The sequence below is a fragment of the Corvus kubaryi genome, unplaced genomic scaffold (genome assembly GCF_017639235.1).
Source record: "Corvus kubaryi isolate FWS band 111438036 unplaced genomic scaffold, C.kubaryi_AGA036_p1.0 37308, whole genome shotgun sequence".
Classification (NCBI taxonomy): Eukaryota; Metazoa; Chordata; class Aves; order Passeriformes; family Corvidae; genus Corvus; species Corvus kubaryi.
The window spans coordinates 22,193,419-22,219,529 of NW_024581096.1; the positions used below are offsets into that span (position 1 = coordinate 22,193,419).

Genomic DNA, 26,111 nt, shown 5'->3' on the forward strand with positions numbered 1-26,111 from the left:
AACACATGCCTTGGTGGTGTTAAATCATAAATAAACCAACAGCAGCAGGCACCTTCTCTGAGCATAAAAAGCAGAAGCATCATTGTAACTCATTTAACTCCTCTTTTCAGCTGCAAACTCTCTCTGTTACACTCCTGAAACCTGTTTTAATTCGGAGAGTACAGCTCTTCAGCTGAGCTCAAAAATGAGTCTGGCAACAGACTCCCCTGAGGCAGAAATCTCCAGAGCAGGCACAGCACGAAAACATTGCCTGCCTGCTTTAAGATTAATTTCCCCCAGCACTCACTGGAGTTCAGCACTACTGGCATGTGGGCCTTTGGCCCTTGAGACAGGCAGGAAGACAGCCATACCATCAACGTATGAAGTGCTTGGAAAAATGGTTTGAAAAAGCCACAGGGAAAAATCAGCATCCTATTCCTGTGCTGACACATACCAATTTTAGCCCACCTGTTTTGGTGTCCCTGAAACACTGCAGCTTCCTGTGCTGGTACTAGATTGGATAACAGGAAAGAGCGAGACAGATGCAGGAAAATGGACACAAATCTGAAATTAGGAGCATCAAATCTGTAAGAGCACAGGTAAAAAGCAGTGACAGAAAAGTGGTGATCCACAAGGTCCTGCGTAGCAATCTGCCTTTCACTTTCAAAACCACTTACCCAACAAATTGAGGATGAAAACCACAAGGGAAGACTTCTACCACTACTACCAAGTTTCCTTATACCTATGTTTCATGACTAGCTATTCACAAGCACGGATATTTACTAACACAGTCGGGTAGCCATTAGTCTGCTGTGAGCAGCTTCAGTAGATGTGGCATACTCAGATTCTCTATGGCTGATATGAAGAACTAGCTTGGGACTCCCTCATTCCGCAAACATGAGGATCTCTGCGTGTCCAACTTTTCTTAATTTGTGCATTAAAGAATTAGCAAACAATGGCACAGGATATATCAATCTGCAGCATGTTTCAGTTGTTGAAATTTTTATACATTTTCCAAGCACATCATCTTGGACTCAGGCTCTGGCTGTCCTGGCAAATGATGAAACAGTAACTTTCATGTATTGCAGTGAGAAATGCATTTATTTCATACACGGGTTCATAATTAACTTTAAAAAGATAGCTAGCACTATCATATCTAACAAAACTTCTGTATCCCCTTAGAAGTACTGCTCTGTGTATTACTAGGTGCATGCTCCATCTGAGGAGTCGATTTTCTTCCAGGCTCAGGGTGATTATGTGTCTGAGCAGTAACTACAATTACTGACGATGTGAAGGAGAGCTGTGCACATAGCATTCATCAGTGAAGACTAGCTATCCCTTCCTGGCATACCTCTTCCTCTCTCTATCCCCTGATGCTGTATTTGTCTGTTTTCTGGAAACTGTGAAGCAGCAGATTAGCTGTGCTTCACAAACTCTGGCAGCTCCATTCCCGTGCACAGGGTAAGCACTCCAGCCTTCTCCAGGGCAAAGGCTGGGTGAGCCGCAGCAGTGAAGTTGTGCCTGATGGCAAACAGCAACAGTCCTCTCTCTGCATTGAAGAACAATAGCCTGCCACTACTGTAATCCAACAGGATGCCAATCCTGGCCAGGTGTTCCGTCACACGGACATCACTCATCACACCGGTGTGAAGAAATCTGTAAAGAAAGCTGTGGGAAAATGGAAACCAGAATACAATGAGCCTCCCCATAGCAATTTACCAGAAATAACCTTAATTCCAATCTATTAACAGGTGGCTGCATACAGCAGCCTATCACATGGCAACAGCATTTTGCTCAGTACATAGGCAAAGCAAATGTGGCATTGCTTCAAGCCCTCCCTGGCACCCTGATGAGCCTTTTCATTTGGCGTCTTTGGACTCTTAGAAAAAAAGCCTCTCGGATGTTTCATTTAGCTAGTTATGCTCGTACATCTATGTGATTTCACACTGAAAAAAGCACTCTTGTTTGGACCAAGAGCACCTTTACAAAGTATCAGGGTGGTGCCTTACAAACCTCCAGCAGCCTGTGGCGCTGGCCTGCTACCACAGACTACCCCAGCACCCTGCAGTCCTGCCACAGCAGCAGGCGAGCGCCTATTGCTGTGAAGGACAAAGCAAGAGAAAACATTCCCTGTCAGGGCTTGACATCTCCTGCAGATGGAAGTACGTTCTAAAAAGGCTGCATTTATGGAAATAAATACACATGCTGGGGTTTTAGTGAAGCAAATCAGGATATGAGCAGTAACAAACTAGTTCTTTAAGTTTTATTCACTGTCTGGGTGAAGCGTGTTAAAATCATCTGTTTGAGATAAATTTTAAGGTGCTTTATAAGACCTTTTAAACTAAGAGGAGGTCTAAAGATCTTACGTAGATGTCCTTTTCTTATTACTCGAATTTGCATAAAGAAAGCAGAAGAATCCTTTCTGCTCTCATGATTCTTGTGGCTGGCCAGCTTTATTTTCACGAAGGACAAGTAACTTCTCAAGCAGCCAGACTGACTCCTCTCTACCTGGTTTGTGTAGGACAGCATTGCATGCACCAGGAGGTATCACTCAACCCCAGGACACTGTTCTGTGTTGCTGTTTCATAGCAAATCCCAATCCTGTAGCTTCTGCAGGCAGAGACAGCAATTTCCCAGTAATGACATCCTTGAGCAGGCAGCAGTTCACCCAGGACTGAAGGAAACCTGTTTGTGAAAGAGGCATACAGTAAAGAGAGTGTGGTGGCAGACAAACCATATTGTGATATTTCTTTCAGTCACATCATGAAGCATCATGTAAAATTACCAATGAATTGCACTCTGTTGTTCTAACTGCAGAGTTTTATCAAAGATTTAACTGAGAGTCTTTTCTTCTTTGCACTGAGATGGACTTACCTAAAGGACCTCAAATTTTGAAGGCTTGTTCAAACTAGAAAGTCTGGTGGTTTATGTAAACATAGTCACAAACACCTTGTGTACATTCAGTGGTAACAGCAACAAGAAATGCTTAAACCAGTAAATCCTCATCACCTTTTAAAAAGCCATATCAGTATGGCACAAGTTATACAAGTGGACCTGTGCTTGTCCTGGACTGATAGCAGTATGTCAATCCCCCTGCAATGTTCTCAATGGATAGAGCTAGCCTGGTACAACCACGTTAACATATCCCAGGAGCACTTCCTAGTTCTCCAAAGCCACAAATACTTTGGAAAACATTACCAATAATGCCCTCAGGAGAGAAGCAAACTATGGAAGATGGATTACTTCTATCCACAATGTATTAAAAACTAAACCCACAACTCTGACCTTTTCAGGGCAGCAAAAAATTGCTTTGAGACTCTGAAGAATTAAGCAGTGACCATGGGCTGAAAAAATCGAGCAGTCCAAGTAGGTAGCACTGCTTTTGACTTCCTAGCCATTCCTTAGTGTGACACTGAATTCTGTCCAGCACCTACATCAATCCCACCACCGACTTTATTGAGATGTTGCAGTGTTTGAAAGGGGGGTTCAATTGCACAAAGTCCAGGGGCTGCATGACCAAAATGATTCAGTTCATCTACAAAATTAGTGTAATGTGAAAGATGCCTATTGGCAAAAACATTAAAGCGAGAGATACATCCTGAACCCCACAGAATGGTTGTGCCCATCATACTGCTACTCACCCAGTGAGTTTGGTTTTCTCAGGAAGGTGGATCACTGTTGCATTAGAGGAGATTTGCAATGCAGGATGGGCTGTGTCACTCAGCAGGCGAAATCGAGTTCCTGGTACAATTCAAAGAAACACCAGATCTGAGAGGCTGGGTACATTAACATGAGATGAATCATAAAATGCTAAGCAACAATTACGGCCATCTTAGCTGGACAGAGCTGTGACTGGTGGCAGGTAGGAGTGACAGAAAATTGGACGCAAATGAAAGGAGTCTTCCAAGCTGGGACAGCAGTCTAATATTCAGAAATGCAGCTAGGTGATAAAGAGGTCTTTAAGACTATGTAAGAAGGTTGAATAATTTTCAATCAACTGCTCTTTTCAAAACAGCAAATTCGAATTTTGAGGCTGATTTGGAAGAACCATACATAATTTAACACCATTTATCTGGAAATCTTGGAGTTTGAATCATCCATTATATTTTAAAACTGCTTTACATGCTTCCCCATCACTCAAACTCCATGAGGTTTTAATTGTGAGAGGTTTTCTTTAGGTCATGACAACTTTTATCTGATTGTGCTCTGTCAGATTCAAGCAAACTGAGATCCCTGAAGAATACTTAATCACTTAATCTCTCTGACAGAATTCAACATTTTTGCTTCTGAGGTCACACCAGTTTTACATAGGACATAAATACATAAATATACAAACTTCAAGTGAAGTAGTCCTGATTATGCTAATTTTAAGCAGAAAAAAATGGATATAAATTTGATTTAATGAAATAAAAACTTCAATAACTTTATTACAACCATATTGGGAACTTCAGGTATAATTTCCATAGAAAAATGTTTGGCTACTTTGCCCTTTCATCCCATTGTTTTGACATCAGGAAATTATGATCTACCTTTAGTTGAGATGAGAGCTGCTTCACTTTGTTCACTTGTCCCAAATGGGTTGACAGCCCTCAAGTAGAAGAAATAGTTCACATTGGGCTCCAGGGATACTTTCAGTTCAGGTTTCTTTATACAAGCGAAAGATCTGCAAATGTTGAAGATACATTAAAATGTATGCGGGTATCCAAATGAGGGAAGACTATTTTATGCCAACAGCTAAGTCCCCTAACAGTATTGTTTACTACTGAAACAACAGACAACATACAGAAACTCCAAATGAGAAAGGCAAACACTGTCTTCACTGACAACTGTGTTATGTAGGAGCTTCAGCATTTCACTTGAGGGATTGTCTTCACTTTGTCTGATGAAGTTTGAGGCCTTTGCTCATGCACCACCTTATCACCCAGTGCAGTCATTTGGTGTAATGATCACTTCAGTTTGCAGTATAATTCATCATATAAAATTTAAGCAGCTCAGAGTCAAATCCTCATCTGCCTCCTGTGAAAAGTCCGCATTTTTTACAAAATGAGTAAGTTTCTGAAGAAAACCCCCCACCTTTTAATTAATTCAGTTGCATGACAGTGAATACACTCGTGTTTTTACTACCTGGGCACATGCTACATACAAGTCCAAAAGAATCGATACCCTTATCTGAGGTGGCACAGAAATCATGCTCTTCATCATAAAATCATCATAGAATGGTGATTAACTTCTTATTAGGAACCCCTCACTCACAAATCCTTCAACAGCTAAGCCTGGGCTCTGTTTTTGTTGTGGTGCCATGCACTCTATCAGGGCAGTTTTGCAGGAGGCAGAGCAGAGGAGCTGCCCTCACACAGTGCCCTGCTTTGACTATGCTCCCCGGACTGTGCCTCAAAAACTCCAGCCCTCACATCCTGTACCCCTGGTGTCTTGACACACTGCTAGAAAGCAGGAGTCAGCACCTACATAATCTGCTTCACAGGTGCTTTTAAGTACCAGTGGAAGTATTTTAGATGGTTGGAAAGATGCCATTTTATTTTCTACATTGACAGCAGTATGAAAGATGGGCTTAACAAGTTCTCACGCAGTGGGTCTTGATTTTCCTCATTTTTTGCCTCATATGATAACAGCAAAGCCAGACAATACACATGCTCTGCATTGTATGCCTGCAGGTAAAGACTGTTTATCTGTATAAAGTAGATTATTTCCTTCCAGAAATGCTTTTAGGAATCTACAAGGCAAGTATTTAAATTCAAGAATGGGAGATCTGCCTTTGGAGAGTGAACAAGACACTTCCCCTCCCACCTCAGGTTTCAGAGTGGAGCCCATGATGGTCTGCCACCTGCAAGCAATGCCTCTGTGAGAAGCTAGACTAATGAGATTACCTTTTCCAGCACAAATTGCTGTGACCCCAGAGGAGGTAAGGCAAGCGAGTCAGCAGTCAGATCAGATCGTTGCTATTCATTAGGGGTGACTGTTTTTACGCATATATCCCACCAGAGAGCAGTACAAACTGCAGAATAATCAGTGCCCATCCATCGGGGTTTTTCACATGCCTGCGTCTGCTGCACTTATCACATCGAGGTAAAAATCTCACAGCTCTTAATGCAGCGATTCCTGCTTACACCACACAGATCTCTTTCTAGGAGGATGGCATCTTGGGGAAAGACTGGTGCTTCATCCTTATTAGTCTGTAACAGGTACTTTGCTCTGACAATTGTCATTAAAAGTGATTGAGAGCATCAAGAAAATGCACTGGGTGCTTCTGTGACCTATTCTTTCAATTTAAAAGAATTTCAGAGAGTCTGGGGCACCAGCATGATCAGCACAAGACTATGCTGCTTTTGGGGAACATGTTACATTAATGCTGGAACCGATGCAGTAAAGAGAAGTGGTTGCAAACATGGCAGAAATTGCATGGTTTGCTTCATGCTCATGACTCACCAAGGCCCCGACCACAAGACCACTTCAGCAGGGCACTGACAGCACAGCAGGCTAGTTGTTTCTCACTGAAAGGTTTGGGGAAGAGGTGTAACCTGATGAACTGACTGATGAGAACATGAGCTCTTTAGACTTGAGTACAGGGGACAAGAGAAAAAAAGACGGATTGAAGAAAACTACAAGATGGGAACTGAGAAAGGCGGCAAATATGAAAGAAGTGAGAGAAAGGAATAACAGGATAGAAGCAGAGGTAGGGGAAAAGAAGTAGGCACCTGAGCTTTGAAGAAATTTACCCATGCTTCCTAAGCAAGGCTGACCCAATCTGTTCCTTAAAAGCAGCACACTGACATCTTTGATGTGAATCTGAAGCACAGACCACCAGAGAGGAGTTTTGAGCAGAGTTACAAGTGAGATGAAAGAAGATATGCTAAACTATTCCTCGAAAGCTGTCTGTGGCAATATGTAGATCAGCAGGCCTTAAGCACAGCGATGCCCTGTGTACAGCTCCCTCTTCTGTCTTCTGGAAAAGGTCATGTAAGTCAGTATCCTTCCAAAGAAATTAGGAGATCTTCTTTTTCACTATGTACTATTTATGAGATGATTAAATAATAAAACACAAAATGATTTCTAAATTCAATTAGACAGTTACATTGTGGTGTAATAAGTAGACATGGGGTATTCATATTCTGGAGTCTGGATCCCAGAGATATCTCACAGGTATTTAGAGAACATTTCGGGTCCAGTCATTTGCAGAACAGAGTCAGCAATCAAAGTGCAGAGTTAGGTCTCTTACAAATAAGAAATTCTCCAAATTAGAATTTAGATGCATGTTTAAATCTGAGAGCAATAGCATGCTGCAGTTTTAATAGTGAGACAGAAGAATCTTGACTTTAAGCAGACCTGGGCTGTAAAACAGTGATCAGATTTTCAAAAAGCATTCTCAGGTTGGTAATCTATTTCAGCCAGCTTTAAGCTGCCTAAGAATAAGAGCCCATCAATTTTAGCTACGATTAAGGCTTAAAAACAGTCCTGCTGCTGCCAACTAATGAAACAGAATATGCTGACAAGAAGGAATTTCATTTGCTACATTCTGAGCCAGATCCAAGCGCAAAAGAAGCTGCATACAAAGAAGAAACTGGTCTTACTATCTATTGGCTCTCTGTTGAGAGGGCAAAGTGAAGGGGGAGAGTTAATACTGAGGGCTCCCCAGAAATCGCAGTAGTTTATCATGCTTTAGATTGACTCTGCAAAAGCAAGGATGAGGAGAAGGTATGATTAGTGCTTCTCTTACAGCATACAGGTTATGTGTAGGAGAAGGCGAGGGAAAATGCATCCTGACTGTGTTGGTGGAAGGCTGTTTCATTTCTGATTTCTTGTAACAAGCATTACAGATGGATCTTCCTCAAGCTCACCTTAAGCAGTGAACTGTAATTTTGAAAGAAAAAGAAGTCCACCTACAACATTTCTAATGTCAGATAGTTTCTACCTTATATACATCTGCCCACTTTAGAGATGATTTGAAATGTAATAATAATGTTAGCAAAGCATGAGGCATCCTGGTCTTTAGATTAAATATTATCTTATTTGCATTGTCCTCTCAATTTCTTGGTATCGTTGATACAAAAATTAGTGTGTAGAAAGTCAAGAAACACTGAAGTTAAATATTTTAAGTATCTCCTCTCAATCCTTTCATTGTAAGAGGAATCTGTGAGACTGAAAATCCAATCTCCAAATATCAGGTATATGCTATTTAAAGCAGAACAAAAAGGACTTGCATGTTTCTTCACCTTATATTATAGTAGCAGTTGTCTGCTAAATCTGTGATTTCTCTGGTTTTAGGGAAATCTGTGCTTTCATGTTCATTTCTCTCATCAGCATCCTCATTTATTTAAAGGAAGCAACATCTAGGGGATATTTTTTAATATCGCCTGAACCCAGCAAATGATATGCCGTGCAATGATTCACAACACCCTCTGTGCTATAATTGTCATTTCCACCCCCAGGATCCCACTGAAACAGTACCTCCAGAGCTGTGCTGCTATCACTGATACGGAGTTAGGGTGAAAGTATGCAAGCTTCTCAAGATGCATGTGGAAGCACACAGAAAGGGTGCACCATGAGTGGAAAAAAGCTCTTGAAGCTAAAAATAGAAAGCAAATAGCTCTGAGTTTGCTCCCAGCTGTGCCACATGCTTCCTCTCCTCTCCTCTCCTCTCCTCTCCTCTCCTCTCCTCTCCTCTCCTCTCCTCTCCTCTCCTCTCCTCTCCTCTCCTATTCCAGCTCAGGCTGATTTTGAGATTAGGTCACCAAAACACCCCCTGCTTGCTGCTATCCATGACGGCAGAGTTAGAGGGAAGGAAGGTTGTTCTGTGTTTCCAACACCTTGTTTCCTGAGCTACCAGGACAATCATGTGGGCAATGCAAGAGGAGGGAGACTTGCTCCTCTTGTCCCAGCATTAGACTTGCTCCATAAGGAGACTGAAAATTTCATTCCTGAGAAGTGTCGGTCTTGCACCGTCAGAGAGGATGACATTCAGTTACATCCACTTTCACAAGCTCACCACATGCTGCACTTATTTCTGCCTCCCTGAGTCTTATGGATTTCTCATGATGTGACACAGGCTTTCCATCTGAACAGCCTACATACCTAATCCCTGGACTACATTTCTCACAGCTTTCCATCTTCCACCCACAACTCGATTGACTTCTCAACACAAAGAGGCTGAGAAAATAGCAGAGCTCTTTAAACTGAAAGAAACATTTCAAAGCATCACTCAGAAAGATTCTGGAAAAAGATTCAACCTGAGAAGGAGCTTTAGAACCACTGCAGCAGGCCAGGGACTCATTTTTGCTGAAGATTTAAGATGATTTTATAGGAACTCATGTCCCTCAGGTGGCAAGCTGGCAAGAAGAGAGAATGGAGAAGGGAAAACGTAGATTTGGGTAGAGTTTTTTTGGTTGGTTGGTTGGTTATTTTATGTTTTCGTTGGTTGGGATTTTGTGGCTGGTTTGTTTTGGTTTTTGACAGGATTGGAAAGGAACCTTTAGTGAGGTTTCATTTCCAGATGTGCTTCATATTCTCCCCCTGGGGAGCTGGGACTGCTCCAAGGATGTTCTTGGAGTTATTCAAAAGTTACTCCTGGGCAACTGGCTCTAGGGGGCCCTGCTTGATCAGGAGTGTTAGGTGATCTCCACAGGTCCCCTCCAACATCAACCATCCTGTGATTCTGTGGCATGCTGAAGTTTACAGGCAGCTGGCTTAGACCACATGTCTCTAGCTGTTCAGTGAGGGCCTTTCTCCCTGTTTGCTCCCTTGGCAGTGTCCTTTACCTTGAGTGAGCTTCCAGAATGACATCTGCTAAAGCAGCCTTATGGGATGGGGCCACACTGCCTTCTCCAGTACTTTTCTCGAATGTTCTTCCCTGACCTCCGCTTTCACACTGTGCCCTCTGCAGCAACTGAATGAACCTTCTAGGGTTGCTGAGAAATGTGTTTGAACTCCCACCTAAGGACTGGGAAATTGCTTAGCTACAGGGCTGCTGCAAGCACAAAAGGCACAGGCTGTCTGTGAAAGGGCTCCACATTTAGCTGATCCCCAAGATGAATGCTGCTCAGGAAACCTGCAAAGGCCAAACTCCAAGCTTTCAAGGGAAAAAAACCAGAAGAATCTACAAGATTTGAGACCAAAATTCTGAGTGTGCATAGAGTCAGAGTTTTATTCCACCTGATATAGGTACTTGGCTTCTAGTCAAGTTGATTTCTAATTCTAAATTGCACCTTGGAGGCCTTGGATACAAGTTCTCCATCTACCAGGGGGTTCTTTTACCCACAGATTTATGTAGAAACTTAAACAGAAATATTTTAAAAAATTTATACAGCCTTGTAACAACTTGTGACACTACAGAAGATTTCCAGGTTATTCTGAGGGGGTTGATTTAGGAAAAAGAAAGAGGGAAATTGTTTTCAGGGAAAGTAAGTGGCAAAACATTGTCTTTGACGCACAAAAAGAGGTCAGAGCCCTTCTACAAATAGAGAATTTTAAACTATAGCAATTCTGAGAAAATTCATTATTTTGTCCTTTGGGAAGTTTTTACACTTGTCTCAGTAAAAGGCCAGCTTCTGCTGACAGGAAGGCCAAAAAGCCAAATGTGACTCAGTATAATTATAAACATGTTACATTTTACACAAGGTCACTTGAGAAAGCAAATGGGTCTGTTCTGGAAGCTTTTTTGCCACATTTATCACCACACAAGAAAACACTTGGTGTTACCGACACCTTGCTCATGGATTACAGAAATCAGCACAGTGTCTGGTTTAGTTTTGAGAAAAAAAGTCAATTTCAGATAACAGCACAGAAACTTGAGGGCAAACAACCAGCATATGTTTTGGGAGCAGCTCCATTATCTTTGACCAACAGCAACTTTGGCAGGTTGACAGGGACCTGGTGGCCTCAAGAAATATGTACAAAACAGAGCAGGTCTCTCTGAGAGGCAGGAGAACTGGGCAAGACCTCTCCTTGACTGCAGTAATGCAGCACACTGGTACTGCATGATAAAATGTCTCCCACCCACACAGAAATTTTTAATTTCAGTTTTCAGCCTACTTTTGTAAGGAGCAAGGCATGCAGAGTTTCACAGTTGTACTTCTCTCCTACAAAGCTATGAACGCTTTAGTCCACTTAACTAATTATGACTGCAGGGCATGGAGCCCTTCCCTCCTCTTCATGGAGCTCGTCCCTCTCTGCCCAGTCTCCCTGACGCCCATGTTAACTAGCCCATAGGTGAAGACCTTAATCAGGCTTCTCAGGAGGTGAAAAAGACAACCGCAGCTGGGCTGAGGCTATTTCACAGATTCCTGTATGGCAAGTCACCCCTCTCCACCTCCCAAAACTTCTCAGACCTTTGCAACTATATTTTGCTGGAATATTGTTGTCACCATTTTTAAACAGCAAACAAACAAAAACTCCCAAGCCCCAAGGACATATATACCACCATGTAATTCCCTGCCTACAGCCGAGGGCTGGAACTAGATGATCTTTAAGGTCTCTTCTAACCGAGGCTATTCTAAGATTCTATGATTCTGCAACAGTTTTCTCTGCATTTCCGCACAGTGCATAGTTCCACGGCTCAGTGGTGCCGACATCCCTCCCTATCCTCTCCTCTATGCAGCACAGGCTTAGCATAGGGGAAACCAGAACGGGTCTGGCATAAACAGCCACTACCCCTAGTTTCAAAGCTACTCTTGGAGCCCTGTGGCATGCCTGCACAGCCAGGCAGCACTGAGCTCAGCTGTGCGTTGGGAGGCATCCGCACACACGTCCAGACAGCACAGATGGGTCACCAGTATTACTGGGACACCCATGTCGCCCTTGCTGTGCCCAGAGCTGACTTCTGTCTTGCTCTCCAAAAAGCAAACTGGGCCATGCTCCTCCACCACTCGCCTTCCCATGGAGCTGCCCTGCTCTGCCTTGTCCCAGGGCCGCAATTGCTTCCCTGGCCAGCACAGCCTCACAACTTCTGGTTGACTGCAGACAGCACTACATCTCCAGGGTTTTGGCCCCAAATCAAAGGGATTGTCCGGTTAAGCAGAATAAAAAGGAAGTATTTTTATGTCTCACCCTAATCTCACAGATTAGTGCCTGCCCCTTAAATGCCTCAGCACACAAAAGCAGATTTCTTCCTTGCATGGCTGCAGGCAGAATAATCTCTTATGTAATGACCCGCGGTCGGGGGGATGGTCATTAGCGTCTGCCTAATCTGACCAAGGGGCTTTAGTGGCTGCGGCACTGACCTGAGTCCTTCTTCTTCCGGCGAGTGCTGCCGGCAGTATTCCAAGATGAAGGACTCGGCAGACACGGATGCGGCACGCCAGCGGACAGTGGCTGTGTCCCAACACACGGTGCAGTCCTCGGCCTTGATGGTGGGCACAGCGGGTGCTGGGGACACAAGGACACGTTAGCTGTACTGCGAGGAGGGTGCCCGGAGGGGGATCTTTGCAGGGGAAGGAACAGTCACCTCCTTGAAAACCCACGCCATAGTTTTTTTCCCCATCCAGCAGTGATCTTTTGCTTGTTTGTATTCAAATGGCAGAGGGGTACATTACAGGGAAAACAAAACAAAACAAAAAAAACATGCTGGGAAAGTCATTGTGAATAGCTGTGCATTTGTCAAATCCTTATAATGGTAGATTTTTATGCCTTTCCTCAAGCAATGTTTCCGCATTTCTGCCAATCTGCAAGGAGCAGAGCACGGAGGCACTGCCTACAGCTCTCCCTGCATCACCTCAGTCCTGTCCTCAGCAGTCCCTGCATGAGCTGCATCAGAAGCAAATGTGCTGCTGCAAAAATGACAGGGAGATGCTGACTTTCTGTTTAATTATGTCCTGGTTATTTTTGCAATGCTAAAATTTGGTCCTATAATTTCTCCTTTGTAGAGATTCTGTTTATGAGCTACAGGCCCAACTGCAAGACAGAAAACTGAATGTAAAATAATGCACTAGCTGCAATTAATCAAAAGCTATTGTGTGAAACTGCACATTCAACACTGTAGACCGAAAATGGATCAGTTGTATTCTCCTGCTTTTTCCCATTCTGGGAAATAGCTACAGAAAATACCTTATGACCTGTTGTGAAACTCACATACACAGTCCTAATACCAATTATAGAAGAAAGGTTATTAATTTAAAAAAAAAAAAAAAGGTCATAAAAATTAATTTTACTTTTGGAGTTCCAAATAGGAGACCTAAAACAAAAGTAGGGATTAGATGATTTTATGATAAGGTAATCTAATAGAACTGCAGAAAACATTCCAGATGCATTCTGGTTTTTAAGAAGAATTTTTTGCTGTTACTAGAAAAGGAAAGAAAAACACCCCCATGTATTTACCAGTTTCCTGGTTTAGTGAAAATCAGGAGGTTAGCAGTTCAGGTTAAGATTTAGTTTATGTTTTACTACAGGAGCAGCTAATATACGTATTCAGCAGAACAGTGAATTTGTGGATAGAGCATCATCTGGTAATACCTCCTTGTAGCTTCCTTAGCAATAGTTCCTTAATTCTTTTCTGAAAAATTTGATTATTGTTTCTAAATGCATCCTTCCTAAAGAATGAAAAATTAAGAGCCGAATCCCCTAATACTTGCATTCAGCAGCTCACACACATACCTACATCTATGTATGTCACAGGACATGAAGCTTTTTTTACTGTAATTTGAAAGTATCTGTCTAAAGAGTAGCTGGAGTGAGCATACCAGAAAACACTTCTGAGATTTTTAAAATTAATTGCAGCTAGAATACAAAATCTAATTTCATTGTAATATTCTGGAACTCATAGAAGTGATTGTGGAAGAGGCAAAGAGCCAACAGGGTGAGAATCATGCAGGTTTTGAGCAACAGCAGAAGGTGCATTTACTTCTGTATCTTTAGGATTCCAAGGAGAGATCACCAGGAGATCAGTTGCGGGGGAGGGGTCAGGGGGGTGCAGGGATACTTCCTGCCTTCAGCATCATTCCCTCACAGAAAATACTGTTTGGAAACAGAATGTTCCTCAGCAGAGGGAAGGACACGCTGTGAGTCTGGGAGGTGGAGGAGCACGCATCAGGGGGTTCTGGGGAGATGCCAAAGCAGCATCTACCTGCATTCCCCACAACTCTCCAGGCTACAGTGACACCTCCATGAGTGCAGTGCCACCAGAGAAATTTTATGGGGGTTCTCATCAACTGGAAGAGTCACAGCTTTGTTCAGCTATTAATGTGTATGTTCCTGTAATTGCATATAAGAGCAAATTATTTTCTTGGATGTGCCAATTCTTAACCTGAATTACTAAAAGTAAATTCTACGTTCTTGCTTCTGAGTTCATTCAGCTGCTTTAAGAGTTGAAATATTTTATCTTTATATCAAAGCAGCTGGACTCTCACTGAAGAACTGGTGCTCTTTTCCCTGCCTTTGCTGTTGAAGAAATGCAGCAATTTTGCATCAGTCAGTACTCAGCAGTGTCCCCAGAAATCCATCTGGGGCTCATGCACTCCAGAGGGAGTTCAACTGAGTTTTGAGGGAAGGTGTTTAATAAGCCCATATTTAACCTAGTTTATTTGTTTTCTTAAAGAATCAGGCTGAAGGAAGCCATTAAAGAGTCATGTAAATTAACTTTTCATTGAAGGCTTCAGTTTTTAGGAAAAAATATGGTGAGCGTGACACCAAAAGACAGAGATTTCTTAAAAAATAATGGTCTCAGAAAGGTGAAACCCTCTTTTTAAATGATGATATATTAGCTACTAATAACTTATCTTTATTTGTGCATTTGGCAGAAAGTGTGCACCATGTTCACAATTGCATTGCTGAGGCCAAAAATTTGAATTTCCACTTCAAGCTCTCTGGAAAATAACCTTTGTTAAAATATGAATCGCATATTAAGTATCAGGGAGAATTATCAACAGATTTGCAGTCTAGTAGATTAAGCAAAAGGCTTGAAGCTATGGCTGCTGCCAAGTGATTTCAACAAGAAACTCAAGTGTGGTACAGAATTTTTTACTATGAATTGTTAAATATCCTTGCCGGTATTTGTGACTGCAGGAGTGGAATAATTGTTTTTATCCTGTAGCACTGAAAAAATTGTCTGGCAGGAAGGCCTCAAACACAAGGATGCTTCTCCTTGCTTTTAATTCAAGAAGCAATAGTTTTGTCAATACAAATTATCAAAGCAATTAATGCTCAGAAAAATTTATCAGTCAAGGGAAGCTCGTAAGCAATACTCATCTAGTTACACATCTCAATTTATACTACTTAAACAACAGCAGAGCCTCTCAGCCACACCTGAGATTTGTGTCCCACTGAGCAAGACACAGCATGTAAACTCAGTAAAGCAGTCCTTCCCTTCAAAAATTAATAGCTTAAATCAATGCAACATAGATGTATCAGGTGGATGGAAGAGAAGCAAAACATGCAGCCATCTCCTCCACAGTGGGCAGGAGAGGGAGCAGCAGCAGGGAGCAGCCAGGTGGCTTTGCCAGAGCTTCCCTGGAGCACTGCAACACACTCAGAAGATAAATACACAATGTGCTGCCCTGATGCCGCAGTCATGTGGCCCAACACTGGAAATATATTCAAATCTGAATGCCTTCAAGTCTCCTCTCAGAAGCAATTATGGCACTATCTCTTGGCAAATAAAGAAATGACCATGAACTGCCTGCTATCTGCCAGATGGGGTAAATGAAGCAGTTCCTTCTGTGTCAGTAACACTGTGGACTAAACTGGTCTAAGGACCTGAAACTTGTAATAATCAAGTGACAAAGTATGTACTTACCTGTTTTAAAAATGGCTTTTTCACTGGGTAAACTGCAGCCTGTGCCATTGACAGCCATGACCCACACACTGTAGCAGCGATCTGGCTCCAGGTCCTCCAGAATGCAGTGGCTCTCTTTCACTGTCACTCTGTACTCTTCCACTAAGACTAGGAGAACACACAGGTGCACAGGACATCACACTCAGGGTTGCACTGGTAGGGTTTAGAACTGAGCCTCTCAAATAACGTATTAAAACCGGTCAATTTAAAAAATCCAGAAATTATCACTAGCTGAGATCTCCATATTTCGTTCTGACTCGTTTTTGACAGAAAGGTTTTGATGTGCCCTTGAGTTGAGTGTACGCAAATGCCATTCATGGCAAGGGGAGATTACTGCCCTCAGTCCTACTGGACTGCAGGTTTGGGAGATGCAACTAGCAGTTACCAACCCTGGTGTCACCGCTATGTATCAATAATTTCTCATAATGAACTATATAGCACTTATCTATCAATGACATATTACAAAAAGCCCTTAATATCCTTTAGCCTGCACATATACGCACACACGGATTTGTGCAGAGCCTGGTCACTAAAAGTGACTTTATGTTCTATTTTGAGCTTTTTAATGAATAAGCACTTCAATTCCCTTTACTAAATTTCAATTTTTAACATTTGAAATATTTTGAAAAAAATCTTTATCTACATGTGGAAATACTGACTACTTTTTCCCAATGCTTTTTCAATGAGGACATATTTCTGAAGCACATGCAGGGTCCCAACAACCCAATGAAACCTGTCCCCTTGGGAACTCTTGTCTGCAGTCTCCATGAGTACCAATGGGGCAGCATGGACACATCCTCTCTGATGGTCAGACCTCTTCACGAAAAGGCACTTCAACAGGTGAAAACAACTGCCCTTGACTTTACAGTGATATTATCTTGCATTTGGGGGGACAAAGGGGAGGAAGAAACAGCATCTTCCTCATGATCTCCTCCACCACTGCCCATCTTTTGTTCTATACACGATGTCTTCACAGCCATTCTTCTTTCCTTGTCCTGGGCACACCCCTGCAGCTCATCCTCCCCCCTCTGCTTACCCCAGGCCAGGGCAGAAAGAACTCCTGCAATTGCAAAGGCAAGACCTTACACACCTCCTGCATCTTTGCTGGCTTGCAGCTCCTCCATACAGTAGACCTGGAAGCAGTCAATGGTATCCCCGTCGTTCACAGCCCAGTAGACAGCAATGGACGTGCTGGTGGCTGAGTTCGGCTCCTGAGGTACAACAGTCGGTGTCTGTGGGACTGAGAGGAAAGTCTCCCACTGTTATACACAGTTCTGTGTTTTCAGCCAAATTACCTACAAATTCATGAGTCAATCCAATTGCTTATTTTCACTCAGGTTGCTTATTTCCACAGAGCAAGTACAGCAGGACAAACAGAATACTGGTTCAGTTTTAGAGCAACAGGTCCTCATAAACCAGGAACAGAAGAAAGTATCTGCTCAGCATTGGAAGACCCTATTTCCCTCACAGTCTGAACAAAGTAAGACGCAGTGCTAGTACTAAGTCCACCCAAACCCGGCACAGAGCGTGTGCCTACACCCTCCACCAGAGAGAGATCTGTGTACTGATCCTGGAAATGTGGGCAGGGGAAAGGACCTGCCACACCAGGAAGGGATTCATGCAGTGTGTCAGTGCTGCTGATGCTGACAGCAGCAGGGATGTCCTTCAGGCAGAGAAGGCTCAAAATGCACTGGAAAGCAGGAGGGTACCTGCAGCCCCGGGTCCATCCCTACCCTGGGGTGGACTACTACTGCACACACACAGCTTGGCACTCCTTCCTGCCACGGTCACTTCCCCACAGAGCCAGGGGACTGAGAATCCTTAGTGTGCAGGTGAACCTGAATTCTGCCAAAGCACCCGAACCCCAAGGGGCTTCCAGGATCATTCCTCACAAAGTGCTTCAAAGATTTCAAAGGCTCTCCAGATTTCACACAAACTTTGTCTCTTGATCGACACAGATCCAACCCCAGATGAGATATTGTTTCCCTCTGTGATTATGTCATAAAAGAGAGGGATGAGAAAGAAAGAAGCAAAAAGCCCCAAAAGATGATAATTGTTAAAGTGATTGCAGGGAACGAAAATACATGGCTCTATTTCTTCACCCAGTAAATTTCCATATTTCATGAATTCTCTTAGAATCTCAGCAGAAAGCTTTTGCTTTCTTTCAGTTATCTCCACAGTAATGATGATGATCCCCTGTGGCATGAACAAGGCAAATGCAGATGCTGGCTGTTTCCTTATGATTTATACAGAGAGCTACCAGTACAGTAGCATTACATCTGCTTCCCATTGAAAAAAATTATCCTTCTTATTGCTAAAAACAATCCTCATTTTGTCTTTTGACTGCATCTAGAGTTGGCAATTAAAAAATTTATCATCTTTAGGAAAATACTTCCTTTCAGTGGACGTTGTGGGTAAACCATTTTTTTTCCCCATGAAGTTGCCTAGAAACCACTATTTTTGATCACAGAAACCCCACAGTTGCAAGATTTATTATTATGCCAAATCTGAACAGAAGCTAGTTTACTGAATGAAACTTCTGAAAAAAATCGTAGATCGAAATTCAGTTCAGCAACGTTGAGAAACATTTGATTTCTAATTTCCTTTTGCTTAATATGAAACAATTTGAAAAGAAGCAATTTCGAAAAAAGAAGCTGAACTATTCAGAAACAGAATCTTTGTGCATTGTACTTTTTTAAGTGGTCCCTTTTAAAGTGAATTTTAATCAAAAAATGAGGTATTTGCAATATGAGTTTGACTAAATTATATTTTTCAACAGAAAAGTGGGATGTTCTCATCAATTCAGTTTTCATTGAAGTGCTGTGGTGCAAGGAAGTTTTCCATTGTGCTACGTAATCTCCACAGCCCCGGGAGAAAAATAATAATCCATATGTTTTCCGATGTAATGAGAAACAATATTTCCTTGGTTATGTGTAGTTGAAGAAGGAGAGCAGATACATTCCTCTGTGACTCTACGGGAAACTTTTTTGCAATCAGCAAAGGTCCTTGCCTTCCAGTATAAAAGGCCAGGACTTGCAGTGGGCTTTGGAAAGAATGATTTTCAAATTTTTAAATTATTCCCACTCTTCTATTCCCAGGCAGAACCTGGGTTCCACTATGCTCAATGGTATGCTGCAAGGGTTTTTTATGCTAATGCATTTCTGAATGGAAATGGATTACATGAAAGAAGGAAGAATTTGAGGGAAAAGGGCATTTCATTAGTGGATATGGAAAATTGGGAAATGGAGGGCATTTTGAAGGAAACATGTTTCTGAACTGGTGAAAATAATGTTTTATGAAATTGTTCAGTAAAACACCATATTTTCTGAAGGAAAATACATGGATTGAAGAAACCTGGCATGTTCATAGGCATTCCGTCATATGGCTTAATTCAAATAAAATTCTGAGTGTCTTAAAATGGTCGTCAGTATGTGAAAAATTAATGTATTCAAGCCATTCAATACCTAATCAAGTTTCATGTATGCAGGTAACTATTTTCCTTCAGGGAGGGTGTAACCTTGAAAAAACAAACTATCAAATAAATAAGAAAAAACTCATTGAATTTTTTTTGTCTACTGCTTGCCAAAGTAAAAATCACAATAGCAGTTTAAATACTTTGCAGTAAAGGTGAAGACAGGTATGCCTAGGTATGTTAGAGATTAAGTAAGTATAAAGAATAAGGACCTTTGAAGATCTCTTACTAGTGGACAGTTATTCATCTGCAGTTTGTCAAAGCAAACTGGTCTGGAGCCAGCAAACACAGTAGCTAATGCAAACTAACTCAGAAAGCAGGCTTCAGCAGTTTAGGGAAATATACGTTGGAGTGGCTTGTGGGAAAAAGAAATACATGGATCTCTCCACCTGTATGACCTTGCCAGTAGGCAGTAGCCTAGGAGGAATGAACGGTTGCACCCACGGGACTGCAAGAGGAAGTTTGGGAACTAAGCCAAGACACACAGCACATTTACACCAGCAAGTTAATTGACAGAGTGAGTTACAAAAGTGGTTGTTTTATCTGACTTCCTAAAAAAATGACACTGCGATAATGCTGCATGCACAAATGCCTGTCCAACTTCACCTGAGAAGCTTACAAGTGCCACAGGCAAATTCATATACATCTGACAAGGACATTAACATCTCAGATGAGTTCCTCCAGGTCTAATAAAAGTAGTGGTGTGAAGGAGAGAGACAATCTCCTTATACTGACACTGCTAAGTGCACTCAGCCCTTATTAGACACACCAGAGAGTCAGCACAAGGTGGGCACTTCTCTATGGTACCATTAGTCACTTGAAAATCCAGCCAGTGAACAAAGCACCTTAGGGAATCTAATGCTCCCGTTTCAGTGCTCAGGGACCAAACACATGAGAAAGGGGCTTCACTTCAAAAGCCAGGGAGTGACTATGCTGGCAGTGGTGCATGTGATGATGAATGGGGGGCCACAAAGCCTGACAATGAGATGTGACATCCCTAAACCAATGTTCTCTTGAAAAAGAAACCCCGGAGTGAGGTCCCATTATGAAGAAAATGAACGACAAAATGGTGCTGACAAGATCTTCGTTGACAGCTGTCCAGATCTCGATAATACACCTATATACACAGGCAGAGCAGAAAGCTCGGTCAGGCTCTTTAAAGGACATGAAATATCAGCAGAGATAAGTAAACCCCTTTATCATGTGCAATTTTCATTACCAGCCTCCCAAGCAGAGGCTGTTTCCAGCTATAGTTAACCACTTTCCCTTCACATCCCTTGGGAGTTTCAGGTGCCTCCATTCATTTATGACAAGTCCAGGGACCTCAACCATCAACCAGCCCGCTGCTCTCATTCCAACACCAGGCATTCTGGGGCTGCCATCCTCAGAGGAAGAGAGCTCAGGAGACCCATTGATTGCTTCTTCTATCTCTGCATGCAAGTAAAAGCAACTTTTTTAGCCCCAGGAGATTTACAGATAGAGACCTTCAGCTTGTCTGAGGTACAGATGTCTGAAATGATGCAAGAATCCCCCAATTTAGCATTCCTCCCTCTGTTGCTCATCTTACTGTACCTACTATAAGCCAAACACTTGTGCACAATTAAACTTCATTTTACATTCAACTCTGATTGCTAATTACATGGTTTGGAAATCTACACTTCTCAAATAGATTCTATTTTTAGCTTCCTAAAATTTTCAAAGCATTGCCAAAATGTCAGGTTTTGTGAAGACGATATCCAGAGTTTCTTACCAGCCACGTGTTGTAAGGAGTGTTGGTTGCTTTGTCCTGGGCTGTCCGCATAGTGCTCGAACAGAGAAAAAGCACTGGGCACCTTCTCTAAAGAGAGAGTGGTATCCATCGCAGAAAGTAACCTAATTGAAAGAAAACACATATCTGTCTGTCGTGGCCAGTGAACATACACTACAAGGGACAGAGAGTGCTCAGTAAGAAAAGTCCCTAGTGCCACAGGAACCAGTTTATGTTAAGGTGACCAGAAAGGCTTCCCCCAGGATGCGTTGTTCTGCTAGGTTAATCTATGCCAGTTTGGATTTCCCGGTTGGCTGTCAGCCTCTACTCCTCGTCACTCCCTCAGAGCTTTCCCATTGGTCCCTATTCCCTGGTCCCGCCTTTCCCCACGCGCAGGTAAAACCGTGAGCTGCGGGATCACGTTTGTATTTGCCTCTGTAACCTTTGACAGTGTAGTAGCAATGAGTGCTCCTGCCGGAACGCACGCAAGTGCCCTTCTGGACTCTTTGCTACCGACTGTAGCACTGAACCCACCCGTGCTTCTCTGGGGGCACGCGGGACCACACGGAGCCGGGCAGGGACGGTATTATCTGTCCATATAAATTCTTCGTGGAGGACTGTTGCATAGTTTTCCAAAGGCCAGAAGCAAAGACCACGTGACTTGCACTTCTCTAAATATTTCCTGTGAACTTGAGGACAGCATGTAAGGAGAAGCTGTTTCCCTGATTTTGAACATTTAGACTGCAGTTTCGAGTCAGGAGCACAGTGAGAGTGCACACAACCCACGAGAATGTGAAGGTGTGGAAGTTCACAGCAAGACTCTCAAGAGCATGGGCTTGGGGCTTGCTAATGCAATGCCTTTAAAGGTTACAAACTTAGAGCTAACTACAGCAGCTGACTCCCGAGATGTAACGTAAAGCAGCTGCTTATGGCAAGCCAAAAAACATGAGAAAAATAGATTCCATTTAATTAGCCCATACTTGCTGGGTTCATTATATGAAAAAAACCCAAAACATTTTTAACTCTGGGACAGAAGCAGCCTCAAGAAAATGGAAGAAATTTTTTTTTCAAGGCGTCTGAATTTTATCATTTTCCCCTTCATTTTTTTCAGTCACTGAAGTAGTTAATTATGCATAATATTAGCAAAGCACAGCAAATATAAAATACACTTTCTTTAGAAAAACATGCATTGTTAAATAGACTTGTTCTTAATCTATTTTAGGTTAACAGGTATTATCAAACTAAAGTTATAACCAAGACCATGCACCAAACAGAATAAACTTTATTGTGTAAGTAAAGAAGATCAAGTGGACAGAAAGCATTGGAAAATCATTTCGTCTCATTTTACCTGCTCTAATCATATGCAGTAAACTAAGTGCAGATACATGGCCAGACAGTTTGACTTGCAACAGGTGAGTCCAGATTTATAGTTCTTATTTTGGAGATTAATAGAAACCTTGAAGGGGTGTTTGTCACATTCTCTTCAGATCTCTCTCCTGGGGTTGTAATTCGACTGCAAACTGAAACCCTGGTGTTACTGTTATGCCCCAGTCCATGTCAGCATGCATATCCCTGTGATGGCTGTGGCAGCACTGACAAGGGTATGTTGGATTTGCATTGCGCAGTGCCCAAGCCCTCTGGGGAAAGTCAGGGGTGGTGGGGTGGGTAGTGCAGTTTGGGGGGCTTGCACGGGAGAAGCCTGGAGCCAACCGCTCTGAATGTTTCTCTTTTACCCTAGAAAATTTATTTGGGGAATATGGGCTTATGATTGAACACTTCCCTCATAAAGGATGGGACTCACCAAAGTAACTCCCTTGAGAAAATCCCACATGGCAGAAAGCTGTTTGTGATTGTATGCATTTACCGTTGTGTTCAGGCAGACGATGATGCAGCCATGATGAGGCACCAGCCCTCCAACACACCCTGAATTAGGCAGTACCAGTGGAGAGCCACAGGAAAACATCAGCTCATAGTCTTCTAGTCAGGTTTGGAAATCTACTTAATCTCATTCTTCTGGAGTTGTGTTCAAGAAGCATAGTCCAACTTAGTCCAACTACCTGTATTGCTTTGTGTTACAACCTTTCAGAGACCAAGTGATACAGAACCAGACTAGTGAAAAAAGAAACATATCAGTGATATATCTGATCAGTCTAAAAGGTGGACACATGGTCAAAATGGTTATTGTATATGTATGTATAGTGATAACTACAAGGAGTGTCTGTTTAAAAATGTCTGTGCAGAGGTTTAAAATTGAGCTGATGTTTTAACATGCTATTTGTTTAATTAATGCATTACAGAGGGTGTGCAAAACACTTCAAAACCAGTCAGTTACAGCAAGTAGCAAGTATAAAGCCACTTTTCTAAATTTCATTATTTGCAAGGTTTATAAAGGTAGCTCTGATTACTAGCAGTGTGTTTTCAAAGCTTGCAAATACTGAATGAAGCATCTAGCATGCTAGGCCTAATGCTCACTACAGTACACTTAACCCATACTTCATGTACCTTTTATTCAATTCTTTAGATGACTAGGAAGAGAAGGAAAAAAAAATGTTAATGGTTTTCAAAAACCCCCAAAGTGCTGAAAAGCCAATCATGCTCATCTAACAGTCTTTCTACTCTCCACAGACATAAAACACACAGCTTTATTGACTTGAGGTTGTGTGGAATGTTGTGCATTCACACCAGCAGAGAATTTGTTTCCTTAGGAATATTTAATTTCGAAGCTCTGGGTCAGCAGGGTATTAGAGTATAAATCTTGTTTTAAGTGCCTGAGGGTTCAGTATTCAATATCTAGGTTTAAAGATGGAGCATAGTCAAGTACTTTCTTAAACCACGACTTTTAGAGAAAGAAATCACTTGCATGTTAAGAATAGTTAAATCCAAATTCTGGCTAAAATGTCCTTCATAACTTCTTATTACTAAAAGCTATGTGAGATTTATACTTATAGAGTGAGAGTTTGTCCCATGCCCCAGGAATCTTCAGCTAATGTTTCCTGGCCTGTGAACAAAAAAGTTCCTCTCCTTTATCACTAACAGAAGGGAGCAGGGAATCTAGTAATTTTCATAGCCCTGCAAAAGAATTACAGATTACAAAGTTATCATTTTGCCAAAGCACTGACCCTCACAAAATCAGGAAAATAATCTAGATTTTTCGTCCCTCCCAAAATAGCTAATCTACCACAACATTCCCTTGGTTACAGGATACTACAATGTTGTGTGGCATGGAGCAGGGAAGAAAGCCAAATATTGGTCCATCATTTCTGTAGCTGCAGGGTGTATATGGGCTAGGCACTTGTATTTCAGAAGCTGGTTTATTTTGCATGAGTGATCAGTCTTTAGACAGTAATTTGACGTTTTATTTCTGGCATTCTGGATCATTTCTCTGCAACTTCCAGACCACATGCTAATTCCATAACGGGGGAAGATTATTATCCCAGAAACTCCATCAACCTCTTTGAGACTCCATTACCTCTTTGAGGTAATACACTTGTAGAGAGAAGAAAGTACCATGGCTCACTTAAGGACAAGTCTTGCAGCACAAGAATAGTATTGGAGGACACAGGACCTGCAACACCCTCTGAACAAAGTTTAATACAGACTAATGACTGTATGATTTAGGCAGGCCCAGTCGTGTAGATTCACTGGAGAAGTTTTTAACATCCAGAAAGAACCATTAGAGACATGCACCTCACATGCAGAGCCTTCAGCCTATCCCACTGTCGTGGTTTTACCCCAGTCAGCAACCAACACAGCCCCTCTCTGTTTTTCAATAGTAAATATTTATCACAGCCTCAGTAATTTGAGTGCATAAATACTGCCCATCTGCTCATTAAAAAAAACACCAAAACAACAACAACAAAACCCTCAAACAACAACAACACACACCAAAAAACCCTAAAACCCAGAAACAATTTTACTTTTCAATTACATTTTCTTGTTTCAAAAGTGATTTTCTTGTTGTTTATTATTATACATAATATGTATTTTATTTTTCATACAGTAAAATACCTGAATACGGTAATGTCTCTTACTTCTCAGTGATTAATTCTAGATATATTATCAAACTGTCTTTTCACCTTCTTATAAAATGAACAGAACCATTTTAGTGGTGTAAGTCACATTTTTGTCCTGTGCATCATCTCTACAGTTCTCTCTGAGAATTCCCACATCAAAAGCAAATGATCGAGCAGCTTCAGAGTGGAATAGCTGAGTTAGCAGGATTTAGCTGTCTTAAAAAGAAAAGTAAATAACTCATTGAGACCCTAGATACAGAAGTCCTTTCCTAACTAATATCATAAAAGCTACAGCATGAAAGCTAGTTTTACTTACATTTAGGAAAACAAATCCATCCACTTCATCTGTTTCTTTTACTGTTGTCTCCAAAGTTTCCTTTGCTGAATCAACAGTTTGCTGGAAATTTACCATCTGCTCATACAGGTACTCCATTTTCATCTTCTTCACTTCCTCAAAGTTCTCTGATTTCTCATCATATTGAGCTACCACTTTCTTGAGCATCTCTTCATTCTGCTTTTCCAATAAGTCTGCATTTTTCTTACAGTTTTCCTGCAGAATAAAATGACAACATTAATGAATATACAGAAATTCTCAATTACCCATACATGAGCCATCCACCAGATTCATTCATTGTCACACTGACAATAAGACAATTTTATTTCTGCAAGCAAACTCCTCTGAGAGAAATATCTCTAGAGAAATACATCAAAAACAACAACAGCTTTTTTTTTTTTTTTTTTTTTACTGTTAGGGCTTAAAATTAAATTTTAATATTTGAGCACTGAGATAGGAAGTCTGACTACGAAATAGCTAAAAATCTATACTTACAACTGCAGTTAATATAGTTCTCAAGGCTTAAGAACTTGGGCAATCAGAACTTAAAACACTGGCCAGCTAATTTGGATGCTTCACATGGGATTCTAAATAAAGACATAGTGTGAGCTTTTTATAGGCATAAACAAAATTAAGGGAACTTTTTCCTTCAGTGTTTGACAGTTACATGTTCCACTTTGCAGTAATGCGCAAGAAAGCAATCTTTTTCTTCCTCCAAAGTTAACACCTTTCAGAGAATTTCCAGAGAAGTCAGTTTGAGGACTGGAGAAACAGCCCATTTTAGTGGAAGC

At 41.8% G+C, this 26,111-nt stretch overlaps 1 protein-coding gene across 3 annotated transcripts in view; it reads right to left on the bottom strand.

Moving 5' to 3' along the window:
- Positions 1-1,061: 1,061 nt before the first annotated feature.
- Positions 1,062-26,111, bottom strand: part of CMYA5 (cardiomyopathy associated 5) — a 47,022-nt gene continuing 21,972 nt past the window's right edge. Inside the window, exons 4-13 of one of the 3 annotated variants that reach the window (XM_042028857.1) lie at positions 25,303-25,536; positions 23,476-23,498; positions 20,977-21,098; positions 16,845-16,994; positions 15,716-15,862; positions 12,210-12,354; positions 4,509-4,642; positions 3,621-3,720; positions 2,488-2,664; positions 1,062-1,647 (exon numbers count right to left, since the gene is read on the bottom strand). In XM_042028857.1, the coding sequence (XP_041884791.1) occupies positions 1,395-1,647; positions 2,488-2,664; positions 3,621-3,720; positions 4,509-4,642; positions 12,210-12,354; positions 15,716-15,862; positions 16,845-16,994; positions 20,977-21,098; positions 23,476-23,498; positions 25,303-25,536 (1,485 nt within the window). In that variant the 3' untranslated portion in view covers positions 1,062-1,394. Of the gene's footprint in view, positions 1,648-2,487; positions 2,665-3,620; positions 3,721-4,508; positions 4,643-12,209; positions 12,355-15,715; positions 15,863-16,844; positions 16,995-20,976; positions 21,099-23,475; positions 23,499-24,922; positions 25,203-25,302; positions 25,537-26,111 lie in introns of those variants that run through there. The other 2 variants (XR_006016192.1, XM_042028858.1) reach the window with 2 other exon arrangements.